General features: G+C 31.3%; 1 protein-coding gene across 7 annotated transcripts in view; it reads left to right on the top strand.

Moving 5' to 3' along the window:
• Nucleotides 1-10,366, top strand: part of LOC148617847 (kinesin-like protein KIFC3) — a 46,182-nt gene extending 35,816 nt beyond the window's left edge. For 6 of the 7 annotated variants that reach the window (XM_088585439.1, XM_088585442.1, XM_088585441.1 and 3 more), the window contains 5 exons: nucleotides 28-145; nucleotides 492-621; nucleotides 1,728-1,925; nucleotides 2,485-2,633; nucleotides 4,803-10,366. In XM_088585439.1, the coding sequence (XP_088441565.1) occupies nucleotides 28-145; nucleotides 492-621; nucleotides 1,728-1,925; nucleotides 2,485-2,633; nucleotides 4,803-5,000 (793 nt within the window). In that variant the 3' untranslated portion in view covers nucleotides 5,001-10,366. Of the gene's footprint in view, nucleotides 1-27; nucleotides 146-491; nucleotides 622-1,727; nucleotides 1,926-2,484; nucleotides 2,634-3,858; nucleotides 3,899-4,802 lie in introns of all 7 variants that reach the window. The other variant, XM_088585445.1, reaches the window with a different exon arrangement.
• The last annotated feature ends 6,029 nt before the right edge of the window (nucleotides 10,367-16,395 follow it).

Raw genomic sequence — 16,395 nt, 5'->3', positions numbered from 1 at the left:
CAAAGGGCCTTTAACTTTTTCTTATAGAGATCTTCTCAGTGATGATCCATCCTATAAAATGGAAGTTAAGATGAATCCAGATGGAGGATTATATGTTCCTGGTCTATCTTTTGTTGAAGTTAGCACAGTTGATGATGTCAATGAGGTAAAGTGGAAGAATCTGTTTCTCATTTTTTGGTGATATGTCAGGTGAAGGTAATCGGTATTGTACACATAGAATTCCTACCATATCTTGTTGTATGTTAGATACAGTTTTTAGCAGGAACATTTATACCTCATATGCAAATTCTGTTTGTCCAAGTTCCACAATTTTGTCAAGTGTCTTTGTCCTTTGAATTTTATTTGATTAGTCAGCTTATCTGATTACACCAGTTTAAAGTACATCAAAATACAAAAAAAAATCCTTAGATATGATTCTTTTTTTTTGTGTGTGGTTAATCTAGCATGTTGTTTAAGACAAGTTTAAATGGTGTTTGTATTGATGATTTCAGGTGTTTGCCATTGGACAGAAAAATAGAGCTACAGCCACTACAAACATGAATGAACATTCATCACGATCACATGCCCTGCTGTGTGTAACAGTGACAGGGGTTAATAGAACAACCAATTCTAAAACAACAGGTATGATATAAATAATATTTACACTACAGCTTTGAAAACTGGCAGTATATAGTAATCAGGGTGTATATCTGTATGTCTGTCTACCAGTTTGTCTGTCTAAATCTTTTATCTTACAGTTTTCTCAGCCACTACTTGTCTAATCACCTCATTTCAAATTGTTGGTTTCAGGATCATATTAAAGAAATAATTCACTGATACTTTTTACATTTAAGACAATTTTGTGAACCATAAAATACATGTAGATGATCATGTATATTGTGTTCACCATATTGGAGGCATGGACATCTTTTGTATCCTACATGAATGTGATGTTCGCTCAAAAAAATGCTTGGCATCAGTGCGATTGTCTATCACACTTTGAAAAAAAATTTGAAGATGAGGTATTTTTGATCCACCTTTTAATTTTTTCCATTATAGAAAATTATCACAGGATTGACTCTATTCCTTTGTTTGGAAAACCTACATCTGTCCGTCCGTCTACCAGTTTGTCTGTCTTATTTACCTTTTATTAACCTTTTATGTTACAGTTTTCTCAGTCACTGCTTATTCAATCACCAAATATTTTAGAATAACAAAAGATTCATTTATGGCTGTATGCTTGTCTATCATTTATTGTCTACTTCACATTTTTCTATTTTGAATTTTAGGACAGTGATTGAATTTAAGGGAAAATACTTGCTAAATGCCAGATAAAATTTAATTTTTTAAGGTGCAGTTATTTCCACTTGCTAAAGTTTGCTTGTGGGTTTCTGCAAATTTTATAAGTCATGTAAGAGAAGGTAAGCAATAACTGAAAGAGTAATCAAGGGAACCAAGGTTATAGTGGTTATCAAAAGAATGTAATCCAGGGACAAAGAATTAAGACTGAGTGAGTGGAATTTGGTACTTGCTAAATTTAGCTAATTGAAATTTTTCTCAAATTCAATCTCTGTGGGTTGATGGGAAATTCAAATCAAAATTAAGAGGTATTTACATCAGATAAATTATTTTTCTACCTATAAGTCGATGTGGAGTATAAGTGGAATTGCCAGTTTTAGACCAAAGATGTGCTACTGTCTATTTTTAATACTAACTTTTAACTCTTATCTTTTTTACCATCTCTTCAGGAAAACTGAACTTGGTAGACTTAGCTGGTTCTGAGAGAGTGAGTAAATCTGGGGCAGATGGTACTCGACTGAAAGAAGCACAGAACATCAACAAGTCCTTGTCCTGTCTGGGAGATGTTATACATGCTCTTAGAGCTAAACACAATTTTGTCCCGTACCGAAACTCTAAGCTGACTTACCTGCTCCAGGATTGTTTAGGTAAAGTAGTTTTTAAAAGATCTTGATTTTAATACTGGGAATATTCAAGAAATCATCTACTTCCAATATTAATATTTATTGCTAAGAATTAACCTGTAAATGCAGACCATTTTACTATTTCAATTTATTTGAAAGTCATGCAATATTTTTTTTTGCAAATTACCACCTTCCCTCGGACATTTTTATCCCAATCACATGATTTCCTGCTTGAAATCGATTAGAAAAGGAGAAATTAAAACAAAATGAGTGCAATATAATGTGATTATTGTAACAAAGTTTTGAAACAAATGGAAGAAAGAAAGAAAAAAAAACAACCACTGATTGACAGTTATATTCATGCTTTTATAATCACATTTTTTGATGAATTGCAAAAAGAATTAGACCAGTTTGAACAATTCTCTGAAAAAAAGATATAAATTTTCCCTTAAGATAAATATCAATATGGAAATTTGTAGAATTAAAATTGAATGTGTAGATGTGCCAAAATTACAAAAAGAACACAAAATTGTCAAATTGTATGATGTTGTTATGTCATGGTATCGATGACTTTTCTCCACAGGTGGTGATAGTAAAACTTTAATGATAGTCCAGGTTGCTCCTGTGGAGAAGAATGTAGGGGAAACAATTTGTAGCTTAAATTTCGCACAGCGAGTCAGAAGTGTTGAGTTAGGACAGGCCAGTAAAAAGATTGAATCTGGCGATGTGGAGGTATGATTAAGAATTAGATTAACATTATTTTAGATATTTAGATAGCATCATGCTGAACTGCACATACAAACTAAGACTTTGGATTATCTTTGATGTTCTTTGGCTAAATTTGTTTTGAATCAATAAGGTAGATCATCCCTAATATTTTTGGTCCCAAGATTTTCCAATTATTTCTCACAGGTGATGTTGGATGCACATACTTAGGAATTTTAATTAGAAAACGTAGGTCTGTGAACTTGATTCCAAGAAAATTTAAGCCTTTTTATTGAACAAATGTTTGCGAATTATTTTTGCAAACTACTTTTACCTAAAAAATTCATGTAACCAGCTAATTTTATATTTAAATGGTTTGATATCAAAATAAATACTACGGGGTTTTTGAAATTGATACTTCTTCACCAATTTGCAACTGCCCCTAAAAATCTACATTTATTAACCCCTTCATGACACTGCTAGCCTAAACCCAGCTATCAGAGCGCATGTTAAAATAGCTTTTTCTACGTGAACTTAAACATTCAAAATTAAAACTAAACAAATTAGAATCACAATAGAAGAAATAAAAGAATTAAAGAATAAGTAATTGTACTAAACTTTAATTGTTTTCAGCTAATTATGATTGCATTATTGCTTTATACATTATCTTACAATCTCCTGAACAGTCGTAGGGAAAACATAGTGATAAAGTTGCAGATTTAAAGAAAAATCAATATTTTCATAAGAGTAAAATGAATTCAGAATTTACAAATGTTTCTATGTGGTAGTTTTCATATTTCCTTTATCATCAGACTTGAAAATCATATAATATAATTTATCAGTTTTTAATGGAACTAACAGTATCACCATAGCAACATATATAACTTTTTTTTAAATTTTTGTTTACAATTATACATATGAAGGATTTCAATAATACATTTAAAAATAAACTTTTCTATTTAAATAAATTAATAAAAGTCAGTATGGTTTGATACAATATCTATCTTGCGTTTGCTTTTAGCTGCCTTGGTATTGCATGTACATGTAATTTATAAAATTTAGAATGTAAAATTAAAAAAAATCAAATCATATTGTTTTTCTTATCATAATATTGTTAGTTTAATTAGCATTTTCATAATGTCCTTCAAAAATCTTTCGGATTTTAATTTTTGTTGTTGTTTTAATTGAAATCCTTTTATTCACATTTATTTACTAACAACTTTTTAAATTTTTTGGTACCATTTGATTTCAGACAACAAAATCTAGGACTTTCCGTCCAAGTCCCTAATCAGGTGAATGTTAGCATTGTATTGCATGTTGTAGATTTCTAAGTTTAGTTGTCATAGCTTAGCTGTAACTTTATGGATGAGGCATAGCCAACTTGTAAATGTTGTGGACTTCAGAGCACGAGGTCTTACACAATTTGAGTATTAATCCTGCATATAAGAATGTCTCCATACACATGTATCTGATTGATGGTTTTAATAATAACAAGTGGGTGATATGTTATTATCACCTTTTCTGTCTATCTGTTCATCAAAATGTTCATCACACAAAAATCTCGGCTCCAACTGGATGGATTGTTTTCAAATTTGGCATATTGCTTTATACAGATGGGACATATGCTGTAATAGTTTTGGTTGCTGTCAAATATCAACTTCCTGTACAAATGGGGGTATACCTAGCGACTTTATGTTAATTTGTAAAATTTTTTTAAAATATGAGCAAATAAAAGCCTTGACCCCCCCCCCCCCCCCATTTTCAAAATTCCTGGATCCACCCCTGACATTGTACTGCTGACAACCCTATATACTACAAATAAGAGCTGAATATCTTCCTTACCCCTACTGATAAACATTCCTGCTTGCACAGATAACTTTTTTGAATGTTTTTGTTTGTTTTTATTTTTTCAAAAATTTGATTTTTGTACTTATTCATGTTATCATTATAAACAGCCAATGTAAATTGAGATAGAGAAGACATTCATATAATCATTTAAGTGGTCTTAATTTTCTAATTTATGTATCAGTTTATTATGCAAGATTAACTTTATAGTTTTTTTTTTGCTCATTTCTACCACTACATTTAAAAAAATGCGCACGGATTCTTAATTACGTATCAGACTTTGAACATTTTTATCCATAAAATTAATTTTGTAAATATCATGCCAATACAATATTATCTTCTTTCTTTCAGATGGAATCTACTCCATCAACGCCCAGTAAGTCTTCAACACCTCTAAAACAGACCCTTGGTACACCTACTCATATGGCAAGGCAGAATCTGGGAACGCCTAAAACTTACTCTGGAACTCCTATTGGTGGCTCCACTCCTAACCAGTCAACTCCTGGAAAAGGAGGCACTCCTGTGGCGAAATATCCTAGGAGGAAATAAATTAAGGAAAAAATGTTTATCTTCGTCTCTTATACCTTCATTTGCTTTGAAAAAAGGATGGAGGGACTTCTCTTAAATTGTATATTTTCAAGTAATTCTTTCTTTTAAATTGTAAACCTGGTTATATTTTTGAGTAGTTCTTTCTTTTAAATTGGAAACTTGGTTGTATATTTTCGAGGAGTTCTTTGTCAAAGGTTAAGAATTATGATGTTGAAGGCCAAGTTGACTTATTTCTTTGGATTAAGCTGCATCATTTTTTTTATCTAAATTTTCAATAATATATCTTCATTGGTATTTTAAAATGCAAAGGCAATTTTAAATACTAAAGAACTGAAAATGGAGCAAAATGATTAGATTGGGGAAATTTCTTCTGTTTTAAAGTGAAAAAAAAAAAAAAAAAAAGAAAGATTTTTTTTCCCCAATCTCCAAGCTTAGAAAAGGTGTGCTTCTTTATGTGGAGAAAAGAAATTTAAACATATCCCCCCTTTTATTATCTAACACAACTATTGGCAAATACCTTTAAAAAACAACATTGATTGGCTGGCTATAAATCTAGGAGTGAATATTTTCCATACCTTTTAACAAGACTGCTGTGTTATGCATGTGCCAATGATGTTGAAAATGAATTGTATTTTCTTCAAAAGTCACATCTTCTGTTTTGCCTTGCAGTATAGATGTTTTAAGATAATGTAAATTCAGATGTTATCCTGTGCATTAATATCAAAGCAGTTATTTGTGTTGGGAAACATACTGCACAAAAATTTTGTTATTTATGGACAAATGTTTGTTGGTTAAACTTTATTTTTGCAATAACAACTAATTTGCAATAAGTGCATAACAAAATTGTAATAATTTCTAAATTTACATTATAACTAATGTGTTCATAAGAATTTTTGATATTGTGATCAATTGTTGGTTTCATGAAAAAATCATGTTCTTTAATGCAGCTATTGTCTATATCATTTTAATACATACAAAGCATTTGTTGTTATTGCAAGGTTACCTTAATTGTAAAGTAGATATTTTTTTTACTGCTTATATAGGGAAAGAGTGCATGAAAATTTTCCCACCATTTTTCTTAAGTGTATTTCAGCTAAATTTGACCTATCAATATCTGAAAAAGGCAAATTTTACAAACACTTTGATGGTTATTTCTGGTGGATATCAGGTAAAATTAAGTGGTTAATGCAAGAAAATCTTACAAATCATTGGAACATTTGTGTAAAACATTTTACTTCAATCTCATCTAAGCATCAAAGTAACTTAGATTTATTTCATTCTTGCATTGAATATAATGTAAGCATATCCCTAATTTCAAGGTTGGTTTAGTAAGGTTTCACTGTATTTAGTTACTATTGTATGGTTTAATATTCTATGAATGAAATTTCTGTTTGCTTCATTACCTGGAGATTTTGTAGTCAGGTTTTGTACTTTGTTCCTTTTTTAAGTTTGAATGTAGAAAATAAATCATGTTTGTAAATCAAAGTGAAAGTTTCTGATTTGTTAAATTCATGTTGATATTTTTGTACAATTAAGACGATTGTCTGTATAGTTTTTATAATTTTCAATAGTTAAGAAGTGTCAGGCAAATTATTTTCCTGGTTTCCTGATTTAACCTTCAGAAAATCTGTTATTCTATCATAAAGCTTAATTTTTATTAGTGCTATTATTTCTGTTTAAGTTTTAGTTAGTAAATGCTATTTACCTTGTCAACTTTGGAGCAGAAAGTAAACTCTATTGTTAAAAATGAGATTTGTGAAGAAGGAACTTATTACAAATGAACACCCCACCCCCACAACAAGTGAGTGGCATATTGGAATCAACTTGTCGATCAGTCAGTCTAATTTTCATCACAGTTATTTCAGCTCTTAGTTGATGGATTGATCTCAAATTTGGTATGTGGCTTTATATAGATAAGGCATACATTTATAAGTTGTCAGCATTTTTTGTTTTAGTGTGATATTCACTTTTTGTATGAGTGGGGATATACCTTGCACAACAACACATGCAACTTCATGTTATGAATACAATGGACGTAAACTTTAAATGTTAGCGAACTTAAATGTAAACCTCAATAATCTGAGATCTACTTTCTAATTTCCTGATTTAGTGCTTTTAAATTGTGCCTTGAATGAAATATTGTGATAACTTTTTGTGAATCCTTGTTGTTTGTTAACTGTTGTTTTTTTAGGTGTGTGATATATAGTTTCTTTTTACCCATATATTATCTGAAGTGTTCCTGAAAAAAATTAATTAAGGAGGTAGATCTAAGGTAAGGGATACAACTCTTAAAAATCATTGGAACGTTGTATTCAGCATTTTACATCAATCTTATGTAAGCATCTTATTAACTTGGATTCATTTTATTCTGTTTCAAATGAAAGCTTGAGAGGTTTTGGTGAAATTGGATATGATACAAACATATCACTGATTTCATGAGTTATTTCCCTTACCCTAGGTCTACCATGCTGTTAACACTGTATTAAGAGGCTGCCATTGAAGACCTGAGCTATAGGGGGCACATGATGACCTTTGTTTCCATGAAATTTTTCATAAGAGAGCACAAACTTACGTTTTCTTAAAAATGTATGTTGGGTTGTAATGTTCTGACATTGTGGGAGTGAAATCAATTACTATACAATAAACAGAAATAACTTTTTGATCTGTTCATGATTTGATTGATTCAAAGGAAACTTTGCAAATGTATTCTGATTCATTTACTTTTCTTAAGTGGTTTGGTTGGAAAAGTTTTATTATTTAGAAAATTAGGTTGGCTGGGGAAGTTTTTTTCTTGTTAATAAATTGATGTGTATTGTGTAGGTTAGAAGCCAATTCTTTAAATGATAGATTTTCTTTTGAAACATTGTAAAAAGATAGAAAATTGTTGTTAGCCAGCATTGCCAATGAACCTAGTCGGAGTAAACTGGGTCTAGTCAGTAGATACTGTTTTGTAGTTGTTTTTATTTTATAATTTTTTTTCATTTTACCTTTCTGTGGAAAAATGGATGAAAAGGGCATACTTCAGTTTTTCACTTTATGACCTGTCAATTAAATGTTAATTTTCTTTTGTTTATTATGCAGTGGAAAATCGAGTTCTGGGATGTTAAGAGGAAGAAACCCCTTTTTTTGTTAGAAAGTTTGTTGATTTAGTGCCAGATATTGGGAAATATCCTGAACCACCTTAGCGATAAATGTCTTGATCAGTCATGATATGAGAGTAAAGAAAACTTGATAGATTATTCTAATTGTGGAATGTTTTCAATTTGTTTGAATTGTATTTGATTTTTAATGTAAAAAATTTAACGGTTAAATTAAAAACATTATTTTTAAAAAGACTCTTTCAAGGGGAGATAATTGGGAGAAAAATTCTTTCAAAAGGGAGATAATTTGCATGAAAATGTTCTATTCAAATGTATAGGGAATTTTTGCAAGATAAAGATTTTGATGACCCCCCCCCCCCCAAATTTTGTTTTGATATGTAAAAAAAAATGTCAGTTTAGTGTTCTTTGTATGAAGTTATAATAAATTTTATGTACCAGTTTCTTAGAAATTTGCAAAATATTGAAAATTCCCTACAGAATCCATATTTATGTTGTTAAGTAGCACTCCAGGTAAGAATCATGCAAAATGTGATTCATGGTTGAAAAGCATATAACCCATGCTCTTTGGAGATAAAAAAATATATAGAGTGCACTGTAGGATTCAAAATCAAAGGAGATAACTCTATAAATGACACTAAAATACAATAGAAACTATTGGATTTTCAATGTAAATTATCTTCTAAGAGCAGACCGATTGGAATCAATAATTATACATTTCATCATATAGACCTATAAAGCAACTGAATAACAAAAATAAAGATGTGTATCCTTTTTTGAGGCACATCACATATTTTAGAATTTGCATGATTCTTACAAAGATTTCTACTTGAATTTTAGCTTCAATAAGGATCAATTATCTCAAAATCAAGTTTGGTGACCTGTGACTGTGTTTTTACTTTAAATTTCTAAAGTATGTTCAATCAGGGTCATTCATCTTTGAGAAAAACTAGGGAAATTATTTACTAGAAGTATTAAGTAGAACCTTCCAGAAGTAATTTGTTTTTTATTTTATTTTTGTTTTTTTTAAAAGAACCTTTAAACAAGATTCAAAAGGATATTAGAATTCAGCTCTTTAAATAGAAAAAATTCACAAGTAGGTCATTTATTTAAAACTTTCTTTTGGTAATGTTAAAATCAAAATGCCTTATGTTATATCTAATCACTGACGAAAGTTTTAAGTTTTTGTAAGAATCAGGCAAAATGATAAAAGTCAGAAACATGCAAGTCAAAACCCCACCAATCTCACAAAGTCAATATGATTTTACTCACTGATTCTCTATTTGGAAAGGCTTGGCTCATTACTTGATCTCTGCATCACTGTATTTGCTCAGAATTTTTTCAATAGAATGTTAAAAAAATGAAATTTTTGACAGAGTTAACTGTTCATTTTCAGTGCAATTCAATGAAATTATAACTTTTATTTTTCCAAATTGATATGGAAAATCTGGTCTGTTTTCCAAGGTTCTTATGGTGCAAATTGTCGAATTAAACTTCAAAATTGTGTTTTTTTTTTAATACTCTGTTTCACCCACTGCCCGATCCTTACATAGACTGACACTTTAGTTGCCTGTTATATAGTTATGAGATGATTTATGCATGTAAAGAACCCATTACTTGTTTTATACATAAACTGTTTGAGATCAGATAACCAGGTTTTGTTTGATAGTTGCTCATTTATGATAAAAATTTTATAGATTGTATGTGAAGTTTGCATTTTGTAAGAGTTATTGTTCTTGATATGGTTGATATTATTGACTATGGTTGAGTAGTTTTGGGGAGTTGAATGTATGTTTTTTTTTCTTTTAAGACAGATTTTTATGCAGTAAGGACTTAAACTACATAAAAATATAAAAATATGGTGTATGTAGATCAAAAAGCATAATTCTTTAGGTGTTATGTGTATGAAAAAGCATTAAGGCATTTTTTCATACAACATGAATCATCTTTACCATTTCAAAATCTGAATTTAATTTGCATTGATAGTTAATTATATTTGGATAAAATACCAAGTTAAGTTGAGATTGCAACTCATGTTCTAAATGTTCTAAGTTTACAGTTAACCATGAATGGCTTATTTGTGGAAAGTTGATATATCAATATAAATAATGTGCTTTTTTTCACTGAAGTTTTGGAACTCCTCCTGTCCTTCATACTGAAATTCCATTATGCCATATAAAATAATTTTTGTTAATTCATTTTTTTTCTGATGTATTTAAATGATACTTTGATTGCAGAAATTAATAAACTATAATTTTGGCATGTTTATATTTTTATATAATTATTCAGTAGAAGGAGACGTTCACTTCTTCCCATTCAGTTTAACAATCTCATTTCACATAAGAAAATCTATCATTTTGTGGCCCATTCTTATGTATTGATGTATAAAAGCATCCCTATGCTCTGTAAATGGTTTCTGTGTGAAAATGTGAGCATAATACACACACACACACACACACAAAAAGGTAAGTTCCAAGTCTTCTATTTCCGAATTAGCATGTTAACAGAAGAATCTTTGACAGGTTACTCAGGAAATCAAAACGCCGATGGCGCTGAACCTCGGAAGTCCTGAAAAATTGGTAATCTGAACACATTATTTGGACGAGATTTTCATGTGATTTATTCATATGACCGCTCCTTAAGAAAAATGAACTCCATTTGATTGTTTGATTGTTATCATATTCCACGCAAATGGTATTCCTTGTTACATGTACTACCCTTGCTAAGAAAAACGATATGATTCGGAAAATTTCTGCGGACTGTCCTAATGTAAATTAGTTGTCGGATGATCATAGTGGTTAATAGGATTCATTATAATCAGATTCGATCGTAGTCCGGACGTCCGTTCGTCAGCAGAGAAGTCCCTTTTACAATAAGATGTTGCTTGGATTTTTTCTTTTCTTGGACAATCGTACACGTACGCATTCTCTTCTTTCTCAATGACATTTGCGCTTTGATCTGAATACGCAAAAGTTTCATCAAAACTGTTGCCATCTTCTACTTCCTGATATGATCGGAGTCTGTAGGTCTGTCTGTCAGCACAGAGGTCTATTTTACAACTAGTCATTGCTTGTGTTTCGTTTTTTTCTCGGATAATCATACACGTACCCATTCTCTCCTTTACCTACGACCTTTGCATTTCCTCCAAACTGTTGCCATCTTCCGTTGCCCGATGTCTGCTCTCTTCTTTTCCTTCACCTCGAACTTTACCTATCTTGCGAAATCCATGTAGGAACATTTTGCATCCGACTGATTAAGCTGAAGTAATTACCATTAAACCACATCCTAATGGGAGAAAAATTAAGTTCTTCCGGGAAAATGAACCTAAAAAATAAACATAATGTCTTTATTTACGGAAGCAATTATACTTCGCGTAATTTTGTAATGACAATTCATCTTCCTGTTGATTGTCGACCCCCTTTCTTGTTTTTACGTTCTAGTCACGTTGATTTTCACTTGAATTGTCCCATTATTCTCGCTTCGGTATTATGATATATAACTGCAAGTACAGATATTAATTGAAAGTCATGACATTTGTTTGCTTAATTGAATTACTGTGCAGAAGTATTGACAGGATCGAAACTGATAACTAGAAGAAACATGAAATTAATTCGAAAATCTTACTTACTTTTAGTATGCTTTCGTTCTAAAAATAAATAAAAAATATGTGGCTTAAAGTATGACAAATTATTCATGTAAATATGGTTTGAAAGTCTTGCAAGACGAAATAGCATTGTTTTTTGTAATGTTTTAGCTTTCAATAAGTCATCTTAGGATGAATTTTTATGCATAATTTGTTTAAAATGAATTATATTATCAGTACTTATTTTTTACTGCTTATTTAAGATAGCAATCTGAAAAAATAAGAACTTTTGCTCGACAAAGGATGATATTACAAAAAAAAACATAGAAAAAAATCCATTTTACACATGTATAGACCCTACTTTTCAAAATAACGTTTTGTTCCTGTATTTCAAAGTTCGTTTGCATGTCACATATGTAGGTTCCGATATCAATCTCCATCAAATTGATGATCAACAGATCAAATACTTTTCCTTCAACGTCATGTTTGATTTTAAATCTGCCGTAATTTTGGTGAACTTTCCGATCACCACTAGCAACTATAACATCGATTCTTATACGCCATCTTTTGGTTCCTTCAGTTGCATTCTCCAGAAATCTGCACCTCATGGTCACATTGTCGCCTAAAGCAGCATATACTACTGTTTCATCTGCTTTGATGGTATTCACAAGACTACGGATAAAATCGTGGAAAATGATCAAAAAATTCCATTTAGCGGGAAATTTTGTGACGTCTATTTTTGCGTTGAGATGTTTGACTGAATTTGTTCTAAGTATAATTTTCTATGTAGTTGCAAAATGCAAAACGTTTTTGACTAAGTTTAACTCCGTTCAACGGCAGCATAGTTGCTACCCGAAAAGTTACAATCTTCGTACGTTGTAGGATGTCACAGGGTTTAGACTGACGAGTTTGAAATATTTATTTACAAATGCCAATTAAGTCAACCCGATTCGCAAACTGCACATTTATGAACTCATCTTTACTATTCCGTTACCAAGTTATATTTTTACCACTGGGGACGGTTCAGAAATTTTGTCAAGAGTTTCTAGGCATGCAAACGTTACATTCAAGATATTCAATTATGGAACTGCCTTTATAGGAGAAGGTACTAATTTGCACTTACCATTGTGATCAACGATTACGTTTCCAAAAGTTAAATAATTTGGAGGATGAAAACACAAAAATAAGAATACTGTGCTCAACCCGTCATAACTGCTCACACCATTTGATGTCCTGTTATAATTTAGAAACTTGATAACAGAAATAAACATCTTTTATTTTCTAAAAAAGCCCCAAATATATCAATTCAGTAAGCTATATGCAAAATAATATTCTCGTAATAATGCAGGTTACTTATCAATTTTGAAAGCACACACCGAAAAAAAAGTGCTTAGGGAAACCAAGACGATGTCTGTAGTCGCTCGGAATCCAACGTTCCAGTATTTCCTAATATTGCCATTTGTTATACGGAATTTCCTTTTAGATAATTCATTTTGACTACTTCCTAGATTTAATTAGTTCGGTGATTTTGTTGTTACCCTTCATAAGGTTGTGTCACTTAAAACTAGTGTTTATTCATACGTTCAATTAAGAGGCTAAGATGTAAAAAATACAAACATTTCCATGTATTGACAACTTCTCAATATTCTTCTGTAAATTTGCTTCTAAATATGAACAAAAAAGAGAAAAAAATCCGAAGCATTATCAGTGGGATAAATTGATAAATTCTCACAATAAACTTGAATGAACCGGACGAGATACTTACCCTGCTTATATAAGACCTTTCAAACAATAAACAAACAGTTATAATGATTGGTTGAAATTTAGAACAAATTAAAAAATATCCAAATTAAATAACGAATGCATACTCACATTTTAATCTGGATTTTTTTCTTGTTAGAAATGGTTCTTTTGTGAATAGATTAAACGCAAAATACAGGTAAATAAGCCGATGTTCCCACCAATATCAATATTTTTTTATTACCACATAAAACAATCACCTACAAATTAGAACGTAAGAACCATGCTATTCATGGCTATATCGTTGATTTCATTTTATTATGATTACTTCAACTTACAACGGAAGTTTCTAAACTAATGATTTTCATAAAGTAATATTCGGTTGAACAAATTTAAAACACTATGTGAACTTGAATTCTATAGTAAAATATTCAAATTACAAACACTGGCTTGTTATATGAGTTAAAACGTTATGGTAACGATTTTAACAAAAGTGAAAAAAAAAACAAAAAACAAAAAAAAAAAAAAAAAAAAAAAAACGAATGTTTGTTTCTGTCATTTCGATTAAGATAGAAAGACACACCACATCCTGCTTTGTACTAGTCCGGATATTTTTTGTGTAAGCTCACAGACACAACAGTCCACAAACGGGCTGGCCAACACTTTTGGATATTTTGTTCTGATGAATCCGAGTCAACCAGACTGAGTTGTTAATCATTCTCCTACATGCTACATGAGAACTTTAAAACCGTTCATTTCCTCTCTTACTACTTCTGCAGACAGCCCATTCGATATTCTCGGACATTATTCAAATCAAACGTCGTTTGACAATCGTATAGCGTCGCGTAAAAATCATTCACTTTTCCCGACTTTTGTAAGATTCTTGCATTTTCTTAGAGAGCTGGCTGCATGCAGTTCGGAGTTTGTGCCACAAGACCACTGAGTCACTCAGGCGGCACATTAAGATAATATTAACATGATTTAGGTCAAGAGAAAGAACAACGATCATTTGTCTACAAAGATATAGATGCAATTTAATTTTGCTAACATTCTCCTTCACAAAAACGTCTCGAACACCATTCCCCCGTATTTCAAAAATAAATCGATATCGAAACTTCACAAATCACCTTATAGATATAGATTCATTTCCTCTTCAATTCATTGCTCTTTCCATTTTACTAGTGCGCTCAATACCGATTATTAATTTTTGTAACAAAATTTATGAAAACCTCGTTTAAATTGCTCAATAAATTAATGCCCATGTGGGATCTTTTGAATCTGTTCAAAGTTTTGACCTTTCAACTTTATACTCTATGCTTCCACATAATCTCATAAAACAAAAATTCACATATCTTATCAAATGGTCATTTAATAAATCGGGATGTGAATATATTTGTTCGAATTCTTTTAGATAAGTTTTTTTTATCTTTGAATAAAGCAAATATTGATAATTAAGAATGTCCGTATCTTGATCTAAGTATTCATATCGATAATAATAAACTTAAAACTAAATTTTACGGTAAAAGGGATGATTTTTCATTCCCAATTGTCAACTATCAGTTCTTATATGTTGACATCCTCTTGTCACTATCATATGGCGTTTATGTATCACGATTGGTTCGATTTGCTCGTATTTGTAACAATGTTTCGGATATTTACGAAAGTAATCTTTATATAACCAAGCAATTATTACATCCAGGTACAAACATTCACAATTTTTTCAACCGATATAAGAAACTCACAGATGTACTTGTATAGGATTAATACGTGCAGATACCTCACACCCTTTGTTTTACATGTAATATTCTACACAAAGCACGACAAACTCGATAATTAAGTTAGCTAAACTGTTGAATAGTTTCATTTGTAAGGAATATAGTTATGATATTGTTTTCAAATCGTTGAAGATATTATTTTTTACCTATTAACATTGGTTTCCTCGCAGGATCTTTATATAGAAATTAAAGCGCTATATTTAAAAGCAGTTTAGGCATGCCATGGGTTGTGTCCTTATTTTATGACTGTGATGTACCGTGATTCTCAACCCCGCATAGGAAGAATTGTGATTAATTCGACATACGATGGGGACATTTGTAGGTCTAAACTAGTTTGGAGCTGGCATGTCAGTTAAATGCTAGTAGTCCTTAATTTATACATTTGTGTAATTTATATTCAGTTTCTTTATTTCATTTGTAACAAGGTACTCGGACCTTTTTGAATTGATTTTAAGGTGTGTTTAAATGGGCATTATTTTTCCATAGTCGCCAGATTTTAAAGGAGGAGGGTTGTGATCACACCAAAGTACCTTAACCCTTGCGCATTGTTTGCGCCTATCCCAAGAAAGGAATTTCCGGCCTCTGGATGTCTTGTTTCGTTTTCACCTTTAGTTTGTTTTTTTTTATGTTACATGAGTATATTGGGCCTACTCTTTCGTTGTACCTGTGTATAATGGTGTTTTGGGACCAGCTGCAGCCTGCACTGTGGTGTAAGGGTTTCCTCATTGTTCATTGAAAACCCATTGGTGGCCTTGGGCTGACATTTTCACCCCGATGGGGTTGTTGTCTCTTTGATATATACACCATACCTATTCTCGTTATATTGATCCGCTGTCAGAGTGGGTAAAGGCTGTGAGGTTTTTACTTTGAAACGTATGAAAGTTTTAAGTAGGTCAATGAGTGTCAATGCTACATCAGTTGTCAAAGATCCTGATGTAGCAAAAACATTGTCTACTGTACATGACAAATAGGTTGTTATACCAGCAGACAAAGCCCAAAACAACATTGTTTTTGTCTGCAGAACACATTACATCCAATGTTTATTATCAGAGGTAGACAAAGAAAATAACGTCAGTAATTAGATATTTACTGCTTCCACACTTTCCTAGGTGGAAAACCATACATCTGTATTATCCTCTTTTGGTCTGCCTACCAAAGACGATGATTGTGATCTACCGTATATGTACTGGATTCGGAAT

This window comes from Perna viridis, chromosome 5, assembly GCF_037379345.1.
Source record: "Perna viridis isolate PV_CMFRI_1.1 ecotype Kerala chromosome 5, ASM3737934v1, whole genome shotgun sequence".
Lineage (NCBI taxonomy): Eukaryota > Metazoa > Mollusca > Bivalvia > Mytilida > Mytilidae > Perna > Perna viridis.
This window is presented reverse-complemented; position numbering and strand designations above follow the sequence as displayed.